This window comes from Cottoperca gobio, chromosome 7, assembly GCF_900634415.1.
Source record: "Cottoperca gobio chromosome 7, fCotGob3.1, whole genome shotgun sequence".
Classification (NCBI taxonomy): domain Eukaryota; kingdom Metazoa; phylum Chordata; class Actinopteri; order Perciformes; family Bovichtidae; genus Cottoperca; species Cottoperca gobio.
Window position 1 is genome coordinate 2,326,696 of NC_041361.1, and position 19,664 is coordinate 2,346,359.

Sequence of the window (19,664 nt, forward strand, 5' to 3'; positions counted from 1 at the left end):
GTGAAAGAGCTCTGGGGGGGAATGAAAACTCGCATTTAGGAGTAATTTAAGGAGTGAAACTCAGACTGGAGCATTTTTAAGAAGCTCTCCTGAGAGGGAGGGGGGGGTGTTTTGGTCGCGGGGTATTTTCCCCAAATAGCAGAGCAGGGGTTAATAATCCCTCATTTCTCGCGCACCTCTGTGGCATCAGTACGCGGAATTTCCAGTATGCATGAACACAAACTGGGAGCTGCTGTCTCCGGACCCAGCGCAACTTTCTGACTCAACTTCACGCTTTTTCTTTTTTCACAACACCTGACGGATGTTTATCAGAAAATATTGCATTTATCACCGCAGTGGAGCCGTTTAAACCGGTGAGGGAGGGGGAAGACTGCCCCTTGCAGAAAATAAAATGTGAGGTATGTGAACCGCGTCCTGCTGCACGAGCCGCTTCAGTCCCGCTGACGACGTGACACCACTTCATCTTGGAGCCGAAAACCTGAATCATCATGGACATGATGAACTTTAGGATTCACTGCATTCTAGTGTTCTTCACTTTGTATGTGCACGAGGGATTATCAAGGGATTATGAAGCAAACCTTGGAGCAAATATTCTTTTACAGGTATATTTTCCCTTTTTTATTTCAATTTGGTGTCAAGTTATTACTTTCTGAAACACCCCCCTCTGTTAGACCAGGCTGGAACATGTAACAATAATAATACAGAACTTTATTTTGTTTGTAAATAATAGCTGCACTTTTGGACAATATTAAAACTGTTGGTAACAAATACAAAATGCTGTTAGTGACCATAACTTGAAGTGAAGTGAGCTTTTGCAGCTCTAATACAACCAACACAGTCAGCACATATGATATAGTCCTATTTTGTAATAGAAATTGTAATGTTTATATGTTTCCCTATAAAGGGTTTCCACTCTTAAATGATTTGTTGATGTTAAATTCCCAGCAATGACCAGGCTATGTGGTAATGTGTTGACACAGCAATGACTTGTGTGCAAAATTAACATTTGAGAGCAAACCGTGCAACCCTCACTGGCCCTGTGTACAGTGAAAGCATTTATGTCCAGTTCCACTTCCCCTCCATTCATGAATGGCTTTGATTCAGACTATTTTGACACAAAATCTTGACCCAACCCTCACAGATTGTGGAGATTACTTCAAAAAGGTGCCTCCTTTTTATGAACAAACGATGGTTTCTAATAATGTGCCATTTGGCTGTTTCTTAAAAGCACATTATACACAACAACACATGCATACGATTGACTTACTGCCTTGTTTCTTTTCCAGAGAGTAAGACGTCAAAGCAAACCAACAAAACCAGTGGTAAGTTTGTGCCGTTACTGTCATAAAATGTGTTACATAAAATACCAAATATTCATCTATGTTAATGTTTTGTTTTGTTTGACAATTAATTAAACAAATACAACACCAATATACATGCACAGTTAAAAGAACATTAAGGATAACGCAATAAAGTTACAGCACTTATTTCCATTGTGGACCTTGTGTCAGTGTGAGCTTGGAGCTCCTCGTGCTACAAGAAATGTTTTAACTCCTGTTAAACATTTATTATATCAAACAATGTCCGAGAGCAAAATGACAAGCAAAAGTTCTGCTTCACACATTTCTATTGAAATGAAATATTGGATCATTTTTATCTCTTTGTGATTCAAACAGTTTGTTTTTAAATGAAACCATCTGAAAAGTTTAAAGAGGAAAAGTCATGACATGTTTTAATCTTTAACACATTGTGTTTTATAAGCTGCTCGTATGTTTTTAATTGGTTGTGTAAATCTTATTTGAAAAGTAACTACTATATCTGTCAGATAAGGAGTAAAACCCCCCTGAAAACATCCAGTGATTGAGTTTGTATAGCACAGACCACAGCCCTCCTAAATCCCAGTGAGCTGGAGGGTTGATGTGGCTCTCTTCCTCCTGCCTGTCGCCTCATCCTGCAGTAATGTGGCCGGTGCTGACCAGATTGGTCTCAGCAGGCGCCGGCGTTACCCGAGTAAACAAGAGGAGGACAGAGACGGCATGCAGGGAAATGCTTTGTGTTGTTTTGTTGACTCCTCAGAGCGACGCAGGGCCAACCGTGATATGGCGGAGAAACATAAAGAGTTATGTGTGAGGTTTATGATGATCTGTTTTCCCGGTTTTATTAAGCATCCATGGTTGTCTTTTACAGTCAGACCTCATCAGTGGTCTGTGTTTAACAAGTCAAACAAAAGCATTTCATCAAGTACTGTACTCATTTTCATTCTATGCAACTTCATACTTCTACTCCACTACATCTCAGATACAAATATTGTCATTTTTACTGCACTATATTTGTTACTTTTCAGATTGCAACAGAATGATTAATCAAAAACATCATATCTAATAGTAAAACAATGACGGGGAACATTCTACCTCACAATGGCAACTTTTTACTTTTCATACTTTAATACTTTTAAAAAATTATTTTATTTATTATTTATTTATTCAGGGAAACAACACAAGACAGAACGTAATACATTAGGTGACATGACATGTTGTGTAGGATTCTTGTGTGTGTGTGTGTGTAAGTGTGGATGCAAGTGTAGAGGGGCAATAGTAATTCTGCTATTTTTATACTATTTTAATTCTGCTATTTTATATTATTTTAATTCTGCTATTTTATATTATTTTAATTCTGCTATTTTATATTTTAATTCTGCTATTTTATATTATTTTAATTCTGCTATTTATATTTTAATTCTGCTATTTTTATACTATTTTAATTCTGCTATTTTATATTATTTTAATTCTGCTATTTTATATTTTAATTCTGCTGTTTTATATTATTTTAATTCTGCTATTTAATACTATTTTTAATGCTACTTCACACTCATTTACATCAACACTGTGATTATTGTACTGTAAGTGCTCTGTCTAATCTTGTACTATGTTTTTGCTGCTTGCACTTTGGGCTGCAATTCTTGTATGGAAGGTGCTATACAAATAAAGCTTATTATTATTATTATTATTATTATAATTATTATTATTATTATTATTATTATTATTAATAATAGGGGGGAAGTATTTGGTAAAGGTTTCGGATACTTCTTCCATCACTACTATCAGTCCTAGTAAAACACTCCAATGGGATAATAACTCCTTAACTTCAGAGCTTTCTCCTTCAACCTCTTCAGAGATTTAAACATGTGTTTGTGATGTTACTAGCTGAAGGTGACGGACTACCATGTGAGGTGTTCAGTGGTGTCCCGGTACGCTGTGACCACAGTGCAGAGTTCAGTGTGGAACCAGCTCCCCGTCACTAAGGAGGCTGCCTTCGAGGTGGACCTGCCCTCCTCTGCCTTCATCTCCAACTTCACCATGTAAGTCATTGTCTTTCACTTCTACGGTATACAGCGTTTCCACATCACTACTTCCTGTACTTTTTTTTATTTTGAAAAGTATTGAAGTTGGCAGGAAAGTTATAATTATGATATTTACCTGCCATACGGCGAGAAATGGAAATAAATAAAAGTGATGTTCTCGTAAATGGGGCAGAATCCAGAAATGAAACTTTAGAAGAATTATGTAAGGAACTAGGAAAGGAGAGATGCATAATTTGATTACGAAGAGCTCTCCTTCAAAAATGCTAAATATAAACAAAACAAATAAGTCAACATTGCAAGCCAAACACCGAACCTGGAGCTGGACTCGGGAGCGGAAGCAGGTCAGAAGGAGGGGGAACCTGAGGGCAGATGAATACCAGGCTTTGTAAACGCAAGTCAGAAAGTTAATAGAGAAAAAGACAGGAGTTTGCCCAGTCCCCCTTTTCTCTCCCGCACAGTTTACTAAGGCAGCCTGCCAGTTGAGATGCGCTACACCCACACACACACGCACACACACACACACGCACGCACACACACTACTACTGTATGTATGCGTGCCTACATGGAGGCGGATGTAGACTTAGATTTTTGAAGTATGTGTGAGTCTGGAGCTTTTACAGTTTTTTTTACAACCATAATCCTTCACTTCTGTCTTTCACAGACGTACACTCACACATTCTCACACTCAGAACCTATACAGTCGCCTGAACATCACCAAGGGGGGGGGGGGGGGGAAAGCTGTGGGGAATGTGTTGCGTTAGTTCTTTGGCATTTCTGTGTCTGACACTAAGAACTCTGTGTTCTGTGTGTAGGTCGCTGATGTACAGCCGGTCCTTTACCCCCTCAGCCAACCACACGTATAAATACAAGTGCCTCCATTTTCCACTCTTGCCATTCTGCTCTGTTTCTCAAACAAGACCCCGCTTCAAGCCCGAGAGTTTATTTGAGTTAGCCCTTGATGTTTTTTCTCTTTGGATATATTTGTTCAAAGGACGTGACCTTAGTTTAGCACCTTGTCACGTGACATCAGCGGTCACCGAAGTCTAGGAAGTGCACTGTGTGAATTAGATCCCACTTGAGCTGTGGTTTTGGTTGGGATTTTTTGCCGGGTGTTGCACACAGCGGCACTCCCTCGGAGCGTCACGGGTCTGCAAGATCTCTCTTCATTAATGCTGTTTTTAGAGGGAAATTACTCTTTTCCACCCGCTCTGTATATGACGCCCACCTCCCCTTCACATGGTATGAACTCCATTTGTCAACAAGCATGATGCGTGTTTGTGAAGCAGCTTTGTGATCGCAATGGAAATACAAGGAGCAAAATGAAGTAAATCACACTGCAGGCCAGGCGTGTTTCTGGCTGAAATATAATCTGGCTACTGTGAGTCACACAGAGAGCTGTTTCTTCCTTCTCTTTCCTCTATCCCATCAGCACCTCCAATGGCAAGGTGTATGTGGCCCAGGTGAAGGAAAGAGCTGCTGCCAGGAAAATTTACGATGTTGCTAAGAAGCAAGGAAAAACAGCCGGACTTGTTGCTACCAAGTCAGTCCCAGATTTGTTCTTTTTTTCCTTAACTTCCACAAAATAAACGTTTTGAATTTCAATCTGTTTAATTTGCAATATCATCTTACACAGTTTTTATTAAGAGGAGACTGACATCCAAACTAATAGTGTGAGTGTTCCTTCCCTTTTACTCGGCTGTGTTCAGAGAGAGAGAGATTGAGAAGTTTCGTGTGGCGGTGAGCGTGCCGTCAGGAGCTCGGGTGTCCTTCTCTCTGTCCTACGAGGAGCTGTTGCCTCGTCGACTGGGCCGCTATGAGCTCAGTTTGGGTCTGAGGCCGGGACAGCTTGTGCAGAACCTCACGCTAGACATCAGTATAACGGAGCGGACGGGCATCAGTTTCATCAAAGCCTTTCCTCTCAAGACGAGCCGGCTGCTCTCCAACACTGCTCAAGGTAAAATATGAACATGAGTTATTAGCTGTTGAGTTTGAGATGGTTATTTAGGATGAGCAACTTTCAAAGAAGAAACCTTCGATGGTCTTAGACCAGGGATGTCAAACTCATTTTAGTTTAGGGGCCACATGCAGCCCAATTTGATCTCAAGTGGGCCGGACCAGTAAGATCACAGCATAATAACATATAAATAACCACAACTCCAAATGTTTCCCTTCGTTTTAGTGCAAAAAAAGTACATTCTGAAATTGTTCACATTAAGTTAATTATCTTTTTACAAAACATTTATGTATGAACAACCTAAAATGTCTTAAGGAAAATAAGTGCAATTTCAACAATAGTATTAGTTTATCATTTACACATGTGCATTACAACGTACAGATCACAGTGTGTCTACAAAGGCACAAAACATTTAGTGGAAACATTTGAAAAAGCAGTTACTTTTATTGAAAAATTGTAGTTAATGTCTGTAATTTTTACACTTTGCAAAGTCATCCCGCGGGCCGGATTGGACCCTCTGGCGGGCCGGTTTTGGCCCGCGGGCCGTATGTTTAACACCCCTGTCTTAGACTGTTGTAAAGAAGCCTACAGGTACACCACCTCGTACCTACCGTCAGGTGTTTAGAGCAGGAAGTGCAGCAGGAGGAACCTCATGAGACTTCCTGGTTGAATCAATGACTATAGAATTAATCACAATTGGTCAATAGACTAATAGAATATTATATATATATATTATATATAGAATAGAAGAATTTAAAGGAATAATTTGACATTTTGGGAAATAAGCTTGAAGATTGATACGACTCTCATGTTCGTACAGTAAAAACGAGGCTACAGCCAGCAGCTGGTTAGCTTAGCTTAGCATAATGACTGGAAACGAGGGGAAACAGCTAGCCTGGCCAGGAAACTCCAGGAAGTCACTGCTCCCAGCCAGGCCCATAATCCCCCGAGAAACCTGAACCTTTAGACAAAGCTAGGCTAGCAGTCTTTATGCTAAACTAAGCTAACTAGCTGCTCGCTTTAGCTTCATATTTACCGTACAGACTTGAGAGTGGTATCGATGTTCTAATCTAACTCTCTGCAAGAAAGCAAATAAGTGTATTTCCCAAAATGTCCTAACGACTTCGAGGATTTAACCATGTCCGACTTTCCTGCAGGTGATGCAGTCGCTCCTGCCTCCACTCATGTGGAGCAGAACGCTAACTGTGCTCGAGTTCGCTACAGTCCAACTCTACAACAGCAGAACAGCATCTCGTCCAAAGGTCTTAATGCAGACTTCATCATCCAGTATGACGTGGACCTCAGAGACCTCATGGGTGAAGTCCAGGTCGGGAGAATCTTTTTATTTGTGGCTTGTGTGGCTACATGTCATAATACAGAAATGTGTTTCTGGTACCAGTAAAGGTTGTCTTCTTCCCCCTGTATTTCTATGTTTTCTCTCAGGTGTATGATGGCTATTTTGTGCACTACTTTGCACCCAGAGGACTTCCTGTGGTTCCTAAGGATGTTATATTTGTCATCGATGTTAGTGGCTCAATGATAGGCACTAAGATAAAACAGGTAAAGTGGACACACCTCGTGGACTACCTCTGGCTACAGCTACAGAAGATGAGAAAACCTTCTGCAAAAATAATTTGGAGTTTCTGCCAGTAATTCTAATAATTTCTGTCAGTAGACCAAGCAGGCCATGGGCACCATTCTCGGGGACCTCAGAGAGGGAGACCACTTCAATATCATTACCTTCTCAGACAAAGTTCACACCTGGAAGAGAGGACGAACAGTCCGGGCGACTCGGCAGAATGTACGAGACGCCAAAGACTTTGTGAAGAGGATCATTGCAGAAGGATGTGAGTTGAAATGTGAAACTGTTTGAGCGGTGGCATCGTAGTCAAGTTGATAATTGTATCAAACGTTCTTACTTTTTGTTTGTTCTCTTCCTTCAACACTGATCCATCCACTCTTCTGTATCAGGGACCAATATCAATGCAGCTCTGCTTTCAGCTGCCCAGCTCGTCAACCCTCCATCCTCTGCCTCTCCCGATCACCTCTCATCCCGTCGTGTCCCTCTGGTCATTTTCCTAACTGATGGGGAAGCAACCATCGGAGTAACGGCTGGAGACACCATCCTTAACAACGCCAAGAAAGCTCTGGGCTCCTCCTCTCTGTTTGGCCTTGCCTTTGGCGACGATGCAGACTTCCTCCTCATGAAACGCCTGGCTCTGGATAACCGAGGCGTGGCGAGGATGGTGTATGAGGATGCAGACGCAGCCTTGCAGCTGAAGGGCTTCTATGACGAAGTAGCCAGCCCTTTGCTTTCAGACGTCCAGCTGTCGTACCTGGACGATCAGGCGTTCGACATCACCCGCTCCATGTTCCCGAATTACTTCCAAGGCTCAGAGTTGGTGGTGGCCGGAAGGGTCAAACCAGGGGTCAAGGATTTTAAGGTGTCAATGTCCGCCACTGATTCTAAGCAACGTGTCAAGTTGGAGAACGATGTGTTGATTTCTCATGTAAAGGGGAACGGGAGTGCAGATTCACTAGACTGCTCCGCAGGCTTGGAAGGAATCTCCAGCTTTGTGCACCGTCTCTGGGCGTATTTCACCATCAAGGAGCTGCTGCTGGCCAAACTGAACGCTACTGACCCTGCAACTCAAAGGTTACTAGCAGACAAGGCCACCAACCTATCCCTCAAATATAACTTTGTAACACCAGTCACTTCTTTAGTTGTGGTTAAGCCCGATGCAGATGAAGCTGCTCAAACTCCAACCACCGCAAAACCCACCACTGCAGCCACTATAACCACAACGACTACTGCCGCTGCGAAGACGCCCAGCTCACCGTCCAACTCCAGGCCTAACAAAAAACCAGACCTTCCTCTGCCACCTCCAAAGCAAACTAAAAAAACACCAACTTCCACAGCCAAAGCAGGAGTTTCACCATCTAAAAAAAACACAACAACGTCAAGTCCCAGCTCTGTCAAAACTGCCCCAGCTCCATTCTCTGGTAAAAAGACGACTGCTTCCCAAAATGAATCTAAAACTGCCTCTCCTCTTCCTCCTCCTCCTCCTCCTCCTCCTCCTGCTGGTAAGATACCCACCTCTCTGCTTAATGCTCTAAAACCAGCTCCACCCCCTGCACCTGGAAAAGTCTCTACCCCGCAGCCCAACAGCCCTGAAAACCACCACAACCACCACGATGTTAACATTCACCACCAGTACCACACCTCCGCTCGGCTCGGTCACAACCGACCCTGCACCCCTGCCTGGGAGACCCCTTACCCCACAGTCCAGCACAGTGAGCACAGCCCTGCCTTCAGTCAAAGGGACTGTGCCCTCCACAGAGGCCGAGCACAGCTTCACACCTGCTCCACATGTGCCTGAAACCACCACCGCCGTGCCCCAGCTGTCGTCCGTCACCTCTCCCACACCGGTCCCGGCCCCGACTGTGGACGACAACAACACAGACCTGAGCATCGCCACCTTTGTGTCGGCCACCTTTGCTCCCATGCCTGGCGTAACAGATGGGCCCCGTCTGTGGGAAGCAGCAGGGCTTCTGGGTAAGTTACACTCTGTTTTCTCCGTCAAGTCCAATCTGCAGTCATAAATCAAGGTACACGCTGAATATTAAGCAGACTTTTGTATATTTATTCCTAATTGAATGTTCTTCATCTCTCCACTAGATGTCTCTACTTTCATTCAGAGGAAAGGTGAAACTGAATTTTCTCTTTATATTGCGGTGACAGATCCCTTTCCTGAGCTTTTAATCACATTGTATCTGAATCAAACATAATTAGATACTAACAGCTGTTTAATTATGATATACTATGATAATCAGCTCCATGCCAACATGGGAACTGAATATAAATCCATCTTGTGTTCTATCTCTTATAGATATCGACCTTGTGAAAGGTGAGTATCACGATTAATGCTTCTTATCCTGTAAAATCTAAATCCAGCAGCAGAACGTGTCTCATTGCTTTCCTCCATTTCCCAGACTATGATGCAACCTATGACTACGACTACGACCTCAGCTATGATGCCTGTAAGTTTCTAACTGTCATTAGAGGTTCTGTACTGTCGTGGCTTTTCAGGCCTTCAAAATAAAATGTTCTGACTTATGTCTAGGGGATGAAACTGCAGACACGGGATCATATGGTAAGAATTTAGTGGGCGTTCTTTCCATCTGCATGTCTTATATACATAAGTAATTTATTGTAGAGAGACACTGCTTGCAATACCTGTGTAGTCCTGTCGTTGGTTTCAGTGCTTGGGAGTGAGGAGGACTGTCCTTTAGTTGAATGTCTTGTGCTTTTAGATAGTGCTCCGTCCCGATTGAGCACCGTCCGGGTCTTCTCCTCATCAGGTCATGAACCTGCATTTTATTTCAATGTTTTTATTTACACCTGTCAAATTCTTTTGAATATTTTCCCTGCTCGTGTTGTATTAATGCTCAGTGTTGTCTGTTGTAGTTGATGGAGATCCTCACTTTGTGGTCCAGCTACCAAAGCTGCATCAGAACCTGTGTTTCACAGTAGACGGCAGAGCCAGTGATGTTCTCAGGCTGTTAGAGGACCCAGAGAGAGGTATGCTCAGAAATAACTCTCTAATTTCAGTTCGGTGTTTAGATATACATGCTTTAAAGGAATGTACAAAATGAAACATTGTTATTTAACTTACTCCACCCCGTGTTACCTTCAATTCTAGAAGGAAACGTTGTTTTTCTGACATTCGTCCACGGTGAACAGATAATCAAAACAACAGAGAAAGGTCTTGATGAAGAGGAGTGAATGAGAAGCGCCTTTAACAACAGCAAAACTATGTCCAAACATTATTTTACAAACTCTCACACAACTCCTGCAGTGTAATCCAAGTATAATTCATCCAGTCGTCTGCTCACTACTCCCCAAACACATGCATTTTCGCACTTCTGCATAAACACTCCCCCGCGTGCAGGCCTCCTCTCTTCCGTGCAAGTCCGAAGTGTTTGCATGTTTTTAAGTGTATTACTAAATGTGCGCCTCCTTCCTCCTCCAGGGATAATTGTCGACGGCCACCTAATGGGAGCTCCCTCCAAGCACGGCGTAGAGGACCGCCCCCGGACCTACTTCGACCGGCTCACCGTTTCCTCAGCCACAGGCGGCTCCGGTGACATCATGATCACCCTCTCGCTGGACGCCGTAGTGGTGGAAGGGGAAGGGCGGGATAAACTTCCCATCAATCAGCAGGGGTCGGTGACGAGGCAGGGTGTGACGGTCACCGTGGACAACCATTGGAGCTGCTGGATCGAGCTGGCGAGGGATGTGCGCTTCCTGGTTATGTTCCATCACTATAAACACCCCAGCTACCTGCAGATGGCTCACCTGGGTTTTTACATCACAGATGGGCGGGGCTTGTCTGCTTCAACCCAAGGCCTGCTGGGTACGTACACAAAACAACTTACCTTCAGTGTAAATCTAAAATCTTAAAAAGTACCTAAGGAATAAAGCTTTCAAATAATAATGAAATGAAACAGAAATATAAAGTAATTCTCAGGTAAGTACAGTGCTTGAATACATTAGTTACGTTCCATCACTTAATCTGCCTCCAGGCCAGTTTCAGCACGCGGACATGAGTGTCTCAGCGGTGAAGGATTATCTGGATGAAAGTGCTCACAATGAGGCAATTTCAGCCAGGGGGATCCTGAGGTGGGGATCCGAGCATATGCCGGTCACCTTGCAGGACAAGACGCTGAAAGACACGGTGCGGAAACGCCACACGGGAAAGTGTTGGGTGGTGCCCAAGGCAGAGATAGAGAGACTACTGGGTCATCCATACGAGAGCTACGTGGTGGATCATGTGTAATCCTAGCCGAGTCTGCTCCGCCTCGGCTGCACAGCTCAGGTCACAGCGATTATCGTGGCGTGGCTTTTTTGGACAAAGGATGAGCAAAGAAACTGGGACTCCGGGAGGCTGAAATGACAAGTTGCAACACATTGTCTACTATTCTGTGAGGAGCAGTGTGGGACACAGGTGTGGTTATAAAAGAGGAAATGAGAGGGGAAGAGGTTAGAGAAGGAAGTACGGTTTGGCAAATATAGTGAAGGACTGAACCATGCTGTTGTCCTCCCTCAGGTCATTTGACTTGGATTGAAGCTCCGTGTATCTATGACAGAGACGCCACGTTCTCCTGTTCGCATGGCAACCGCAAAATGTCCTTTTGTGCTGCGTCTCCAAAATGTCTCGGACGCCAACTCCGCTCACGACTCGGAATTATTCTTATATTTCATCGTGGATTAATTATTAGGCAACAGCCAGATTCTTGTAATTATTAAAACTGTATCAATATGTAAGTTGTATTTGTGTGTGTGTGTGTGTGTGTGTGTGTGTGTGTGTGTGTGTGTGTGTGTGTACGGATTCCATCTTCAAGAAGACACACAAAACAAAATCAGGGTCTTTCCAGGTTTGCCATGTGCTTTTTATTTTTCTATCATTTCATTCATAGTTTAATTCATTTTATTTGTTACACAAGACATTAGGCATTGCTCACATACTAGTGATCAAACAAGGACAGTAAGTTTTCTACTACTCAGCCTTTAACTATTTCTTTTGTCAATTTTAAGGGATATTGTCAATAGTGGTTTCCAAAAAGGCCAAACTGGATGGAAATTAAAACAGTACAACCACACATGAGGCTTTTTGTTTTCAATAAATAAAAAAGAGAGGACAGTATCTGATGCTGAGGAAGAGAAGGGGGGGGGGGGGGGGGGAGGGAGGGCTTCAGATATATCTATGTTCAAAGAGTAAACAGTATTCCAGTTTTTATCAGATAACATATTGAAGGATGAAGACCACGCACAATGTTGAATGAGTGCGAACACACAGCTGTAAAGACTCGATGGCTGTTGCTGTTATCCTTCCATCAGAAACCTGTTTCATAAGCTAATAATCATATTAAATCATGATGCAGCGCTGGAATGATCACTGAGTAAAGTAAACGTCACACATGACACAGCAAATAACAAACAAAAACGAAGAATTTCCGTATGCATCACTTTTAAAATCCATTTTTTATCATCGGAACATAATCTAGTAGCATAGCGTGTTCGGCGTTTGACATAAACCTTTCCACAATACGTCAGTGAAATTCAAATAAATAGAGCATAACAATAAGACACGTCAACACCCCAAACACGCAATAACTTTGTGTAGAGTTAAGGGATTTGTCGTGGTGGATAGAGTGAGATGGAACTGTTTTAAACAAACGATCAGGGCGTCTCATCTGTTAGTTGTTCGATGTGTAACACGCCACAGATCCACAAGCAATATCCCTTCTATAGTATTCAGTCAGATCTGCAGAGCAACATACACTAACACACTTTAACATTGTCAGCAACTTTTGCCAATAACAGCAACGCCATCTTTGGCACTAGAGTGACCTGCCACACACGGTTAGTTAAAAACAAAGCAGTCAGCTTTTAAAAAGGGCCCAAACATTTGAACAAGACCCCAAATTAAGGCTACAACCAAATCAAAGCATCTTGGTTCGTTCTTGTGGGGAAGCACCTGCAATTGTGGCTTCATACCTTTGCTACAAAGTCTTTTAAAGTTATGGGAGTCTCCAGCTTTTCCCTCTATTCAACAACTACAATTTCTCAGAGGATTTAGTCCCTAGAGGAATGACGTACCTAAATGACACACACAAGGGTTGAAACAACCAAGACACAGTCCGGTGCTTTCACTATAAGCTGAAATTTCAGTCTTCACCCTCTTCACTAAAAAGTGAAACTTTCCAAAAGAATCCAAAACATTCCCAACATACATTCTTTCTCCCCCCCCCCCCCCCCCCGTCCCACACTTCCTCGCATCTCATCATGTGACAATTTTCCGTAATTTATTTTTCATCACTCATTCCAAATCTCCCAGAATACTTCAGGGAGAGCCTCTCCGTGCCTCGTTTTGCTCCTGACGTTCCCTTTTTTTATTTTAATGTTCAACTTTTAAGACCACAGTTTCAAACCTCAGATCTGTAAACTTCATAACTTCAGCCAGTGAAATGTGCACCAAGTATATAGAAATAAAACTCTTCAATAATTTAAAATGTTAGAAAGTAAACTATTAAAATTCAAAATTGACACAACAGAGATAAACAAAGGAACCGGTTTTTTTTTTGGGGGGGGGGGGGTGGGGTGACAGTTAATAGCCACTGGTTAGCTTGCCTGCTAGCACAGGGAACACAACAGCATTGCAAAGTGAGCACTATCAGCTGACAGCCCATTTATATGTCATTTTTCGTCACATTTTTTTGTCTGACCGACAGATTTTGCCAAAAGGAGCGACGTCTTTTGACGAAACACAGGTAAAAGACCAAGTAAGAGAAAAGTGAAAGCAGGGTTGACAGGAGCGATGCGTGGAATGGTCCAGCCTTCATACCGCAGTGTCGTTTAGAGTCTATGTACAATACTACTGTGTGTAAAAGATGCATGCATGTCTACTGGAGGTGACCCGTCCAGAGGATTCTACACTAAGCCATTACAGACCCCTCAGTGCCATCAATCTTCTCTCCACCCAACCTCTGATATGAGGAGAAAGACGTTACAGAAAGAATGAAATGCTTTGAAAATCGGCAACAACAAGTAATAAATTCACCTCTAATGATAATAGTTAAGACATGATTATACTGTAATTTCTACAATGGAATGAAAGACCATATCAACCCTGCTTTTCGGTGACAGAGATAAGGAGTGTGAGTATTTGAACAGCTTATGTGTGTGTGTGTGTGTGTGTGTGTGTGTGTGTGTGTTTGTGAGCATTTATGTGTTTGAACGCGTGTCAAGAGAGAGAGGGACGTAAGGAAAAGGAGGCAAACGGCTGAGGCCAGGCAGAGCCCAGAAACACACACACCCTCTCCACCACGCTCCCACCCTTTTGTTCTTAAAGGACTGCTCAGGCAGCCCCGGCCCTCTACCGCAGGCTCTGCCACCTCTTTCGCCCCGCCTCCTCTCCCGGCCCCGCCCTCTCTCGGAAGCCCCTCACTGCTCATCCTCCCCAAACACATCGTTCTGTTTGCGCTTCATGTTCTCAAAGTCAAAGTCGCTCCCGGTCATACGTTTGTAGATGTCCTTGATGTCGTTGCAAGTGGTCTCGAAGTGAGTGGTGGCATCGTAGGAGCTTGAAGCGAAGACCTGGGAAAGATAAAATAACAGGACTGAGAACCTGCAGCTACACTAGCGACTCCGTGAGACTTAGTGGAAATCCCCACTGCAAGTGAGCCGTGAGTAGTGTTGCAATGGTATCAGAAAACGCAAAAACGCTTCAAAATCACTTTCAGCGAAGATTGCTCCGTTAGGCTAACATCAGCGTGCTAACGTCAGCATGCTAACGTCAGCGTGCTAACGTCAGCGTGCTAACGTCAGCGTGCTAACATCAGCGTGCTAACGTCAGCGTGCTAACGTCAGCGTGCTAACGTCAGCCTGCTAACGTCAGCCTGCTAACGTCAGCGTGCTAACGTCAGCGTGCTAACGTCAGCGTGCTAACATAAGCGTGCTAACGTCAGCGTGCTAACATCAGCGTGCTAACGTCAGCGTGCTAACGTCAGCGTGCTAACATCAGCGTGCTAACATGCTCACAGTGACAATGCTAACCTGTTTGATTTGCTCACCCTCTCACTTCAGCCTGTTAGCATGCTAACGTCACCAATTAAGACTGAACACGAAGCTGAGGCTGGTGGGAATGTTAATTCGCTTGTATATCTGCAGCGAATTTCACGGCAATCCATCAGTTACAGATATTTCACTCAAAATGAATCCAATACATGTCAATCAATTTCCCTGAATAAGTGAAAGCTTTGACCTGCTGGTGGCGCTAGAGAGAAAGTCAGTAGGATGTATTCTCAGATGGACCATGAACGTCTGTACAAAGTTTCATGGCAATCTATCCAATAGTTGTTGTCATTCCAGCAGCAGACTGCCGATGATCTCATGATTTACTTTTGCTCAGGAAACAGCCTTTTATAGGAGCAACATTTTTTGTGGGGAAAAGTCTTACCTGGCTTTCAGTACCATCGTCTGTGGGCTCATAAAGATCGCTTATAGCCACAAACCTGTCAAAAAAAACGTTAACAAGTATTATCACAACATGTTTAGTTTTATGGCCCACTTGTTAAAATAAAAGCACAAATCCTCAAACGGCTGACTTTTGGTCGATGGGCTCCAGCAGCTCCAGGGCCGGCTCTATCTCAGCTTCGGGCTCGCCGGTCTCCACTGTGGTGCTGACGATGGCAATGTACTTCCCCTGGGCTGCCACATTGTGAGCATAGGAGATCATGCACACGTAGATGTCTGGAGAATTGAGGAGGGGAAAGTTGAGTCAGTATAAACTTAAAGCTGCATTAAATGATTTTTGGGCCGCTGTAAACACAACAGTACAGCTTTAAAAGTTGTTATGGTGACAGTAACATACTCTCTTTAACTGCTAAATTATCCACACTGTTCCCCAGCTAGTCGCTAACTTTGTTTGTCATGTGGTGCTGGACAGGAAGCGTACAGCAGATTACTTGAACTTCTTTTCCCCTGAAAACCGCCGGCTGACGTAAAGTTGCGGTAAGAAAACCAGACAGTGAACCGATAGACGACAAAACTCTCGGTGGGTTTGATAACATGAGTGACTCATTTCCCATAAAGTAGTTAAGTGAGCCATTGTGAATATAAGAACATTGATTATAGCTGCTTCAAGAGTTAAACAAAATGCCTGTATATCAATAGGCAACATGTGATTTAGTGCGTCGGGATAATTTGCTATTTTGTAAATGTCTAAAAGCTGTGAGGGGAATAAAATGGGCATTTCTCAGTGAAAGAGTAACATTTAGAAATGTGCATTGCTTTGTTTGTCGTCATTAAAGAGTGCTCTAAAATTCTACCGTTCAGCGTATTAGTTAACGAGTGACAATGATTCCTACCTGAGTTGCGGTTAACCTGATTCTGAGGAATGATGATCTGGCAGGAGTTGGCGTCATTGGTGTTCTTGATGGGGTGGCTGAGGACGCAGATCACACGGATCACCTGACCCGCCTTGCGGACGCGGTCCGGGATGTAGCTGGGGTCGCAGATGAGCTGCTTACAACGAGCCACCTGCAGCGGCAACGAGACAACACGCGGCATTTTAAAAGGGACTTACTGTCTCGTCCCCTCTGCAGGAACAAACCTAACGACATTGCGACACCGCGTACCTCGCCCTCAGACTTCACTCCAACCACATGGCCGTCTTCCATCACGATCTCATCCACGGGTTTGTTCAGCATGTAGGTCCCTCCGTAGATTGCACTCAATCTAAAAGTGACAAGTGATTAAGAACTGTTCAATCATGGAGTGGGTTTTTTTTTACGATTGAATACGAGCTGTGATCTATCAAGTAATAAAGAAAATATATGAACAGTAACCTGGCAAATCCCTGTGGCAGCTCTCCCAGACCATACAGGGGGTAGAGGTAGGGGCTCTTTCCATACCGTGCCAGCGATTCACTGTACAGCTTGATACGATTGATAGTCTCCAAACAGGCAACGTCAAGATAGCTGAAGGAGAAGAGAGAAAAGCAAAGCAAGATAATGAGCAGGAATATACAGAAATAATGAGGAACCTCTAATTATATGAATATTCTATATTATATAAGATATTCACAGACAGATGCAGCTGCAGAGACTATAGAATAGGTTATGATTGCAATATGCTTTTGTTCTTACTCATCTGTCCTGTAGAGGGCCAGGGCGTGGCCGGTGAAGTCAATGACGTCCTGGCCGAGGTCAAACTTCTTGTAAACATCCCTCATCGTTGTGGTTTTGGGGTCCACGCCCTCAAAGGTTTTTGGGTCGTTCTCATCGAAGTTGGCCACAAAGACTAAGAACTTCCTAAACCTTCGCTTCTCAAACATTCCCATCAGATCTGGAAAATCAAACAAAGGCTTTTATTTTGAAGTAAACGATCACCTAAATGCGATTTGCACACTCAAGACATATTCGAGCGGCTTACTTGAAGCTAGTGCCTCAGTCTCGGTTGACGGCACCTTGTAGATCTTTCCTCCTTTGTACACAAAGCTTCCCTCCACTACTTTAAAGTCCAGGTATCGTGTCACTTCTGTGTATAGCAGCATCTTCACAAGCTGACCTGCAATCACACAGACAAACACATGTTACATTGTTCTGCCTCGAAAGCATCAAGACCGAGACTTCCACTTCACCTGTAAGTATTCTGATTGGTTCATTCTTTATTCATGGGCCTTATCAGTAATATTTAATAACGTACTTGTGTCTATCTCCTCAGTATATGATGAGTACGTGTTACGGGGATATATTAATTCCTTTATGTACAAAATCAGGGGTGTGGGACTGACCGTTGGCCATGAGAAACTTGGGGATGAGGTCGACGTTCCAGTCCCTTCCTCTGCCCATTGACTCAGCCGGGCTGTCTGGAAGACTGAAGCGCTTGTACAGCTGCACGACAGTAAAGAGAAACATTAAAGCTGACAGAATGTAAAGCAGTATGAGACGGTGAGCAGATGAAGACAATAAAAACAGCAGCTGATGCACAATGGCACGGGAAGTAAACTGAGATGTACTGAGGGGTATAAAACATATTGATTGCTTCTATAGATCCCAGGAGGCCTTTACCTCCTCCAGAGGGGTGATGGAGGAGCTCTCGCCACCATAGTAGGGGTTCCTGTCCATGTGCAGAACCTTTTTCCCGTTCACAGACATGATCCCGGACAGGATGCATTCCTGCATAAAACAAGATTTAATAATCAATAACAGAATTTGAAAATGAAATTAAAGTGACTTGGGGTGGGGTTCTCCTAAAATGAAAGAGAGATTTATAGAAGATATGAACGCAAGTTAAGAGGTTTTGACAGAAGGCTGCAGGGAGGATAGACGGAACGGCGTGCGCATGCGCGATTGTATAGTTTCACCCACGTATCTACTGTAATAATAATAATAATAATAATAATAATAATAATTATAGAAATATTGTGTATTCTTAAGAACAATATCTGCATGACTTCATCACATCACAAAATACATATTATTAAGGATATGCATTCAAAAGGATATTTTATACCTGTTATAAAACTACCAAAATGTCGACTTTCATGCACGCGGAGATCCAGATTAACGTGACATAAAATGTGATGAATATACTTCTGCCGCATAGGGTGTGATAAGTGATAACAGCAGTGAAGGGCTCAGTCATTTAACAAACCCGTGCACAGGCCTGCGCCAACGTCAGGATGGAGGCCTGTCTATGCAAAGAGGACCATGACACTGTGGGGTTACGCCTAAAAGATGCTACTGGGTGTAACACAGCACTGAACCGGCTGCGAGAGACAATAAAATAACTCCTGGAAGCACTGTTTGCTTCCTGTCGTGCACAAGCAGGTCAAATTACATTTAGATGCATTTCTCTTATTGTAATTATCTAATGTCACAAGCGCACAGGGATGCAGGAGGCTTTCACTTCTGGGGCTCGGACAGATCAAATAATAAAAATAAAAATCGCTATAATAACCAAATGGAAGTTCGCACTAATTTGTTTCTGTGCAAACGCAAATGAAATACTTACTGTGAGTCCGGTGCCCAAAACGATCACATCATATTCCTCATCCATGTTGTATCACCGCCTCTCCCGTCTCGCCCTCTTTTTGCCTTGAGAAATGAAGGGTATTGAAGGAAAGAATAACAAGTGAGTCCACAAAAACTGGGGGTCTGGCTCCCTTTTCTCTGCCCGAGTGCTTCAAAAGGCTCGTTCAAAGTTGAATATTATTTATTAATCATCAGGCATTGATGACCATGGAATAAACTGTCCACACTGTCACCGGCGAGGACGACCAAAGATGGCCCTGAACGTGGAACACTCTAGTACAGTGTTATTGCGCGACGGAAAATAGTGCGCATTCTCCTCTCTTCCCATCCTGCCACACAATGGACTCACACTGAAAAGCTGACTGTAATAGGAAACCCCCCTCTTTAAACTGAGTTTATCGAGCGATTATGCACATGTTTAGTTTCCTATCATACTTTGGCTTGGAGTTTAACATGTTTTGCTGTTTTAAATACATTTAGTGCAAGTCTGTGCGTTGTCTATTTTCTTTTCTATCCTTCCTTTCCAGTTGTAGGCGCAGCGTTGCGCGGATGCAGGCAGTGGTATCCCTCCGCCACCACAGCTGTGTGGGTGGGAGTTGCTTTCACTGACTGACCGCACGCAGGCCCTTCAAAAGAGAAAAACTGTTTAAAACTTTTATTTTTGTGCTTGTTTGTTTCTGTTTTACGGTGTTGTATATATGTATATATATATATATATATATATATATAATATATATATATATATAT

At 43.3% G+C, this 19,664-nt stretch overlaps 2 protein-coding genes across 2 annotated transcripts; one reads left to right on the plus strand and one right to left on the minus strand.

Moving 5' to 3' along the window:
• Window positions 1-47: 47 nt before the first annotated feature.
• On the plus strand, window positions 48-11,934 carry itih6 (inter-alpha-trypsin inhibitor heavy chain family member 6). Its single transcript, XM_029435590.1, is given in 18 exon segments — window positions 48-602; window positions 1,287-1,322; window positions 3,204-3,358; window positions 4,791-4,901; window positions 5,068-5,315; window positions 6,473-6,642; window positions 6,759-6,875; window positions 6,991-7,162; window positions 7,287-8,485; window positions 8,487-8,871; window positions 8,995-9,021; window positions 9,206-9,223; window positions 9,309-9,356; window positions 9,440-9,469; window positions 9,630-9,677; window positions 9,784-9,897; window positions 10,349-10,732; window positions 10,902-11,934. Coding segments are annotated over 18 exon segments (3,630 nt in total). The 5' UTR covers window positions 48-488; the 3' UTR covers window positions 11,156-11,934.
• Window positions 11,935-13,126: 1,192 nt separating this feature from the next.
• Window positions 13,127-19,192, minus strand: gdi1 (GDP dissociation inhibitor 1). The gene is made up of 11 exons (XM_029435595.1): window positions 18,898-19,192; window positions 17,952-18,059; window positions 17,675-17,774; window positions 17,314-17,448; window positions 17,028-17,226; window positions 16,728-16,859; window positions 16,518-16,617; window positions 16,248-16,419; window positions 15,486-15,630; window positions 15,338-15,392; window positions 13,127-14,475 (listed from the first exon to the last, which is right to left on the minus strand). Exons 1-11 carry the CDS (start codon window positions 18,940-18,942, stop codon window positions 14,323-14,325), a joined length of 1,344 nt encoding a protein of 447 aa, XP_029291455.1. The 5' UTR covers window positions 18,943-19,192; the 3' UTR covers window positions 13,127-14,322.
• Between the last annotated feature and the right edge of the window lie 472 nt (window positions 19,193-19,664).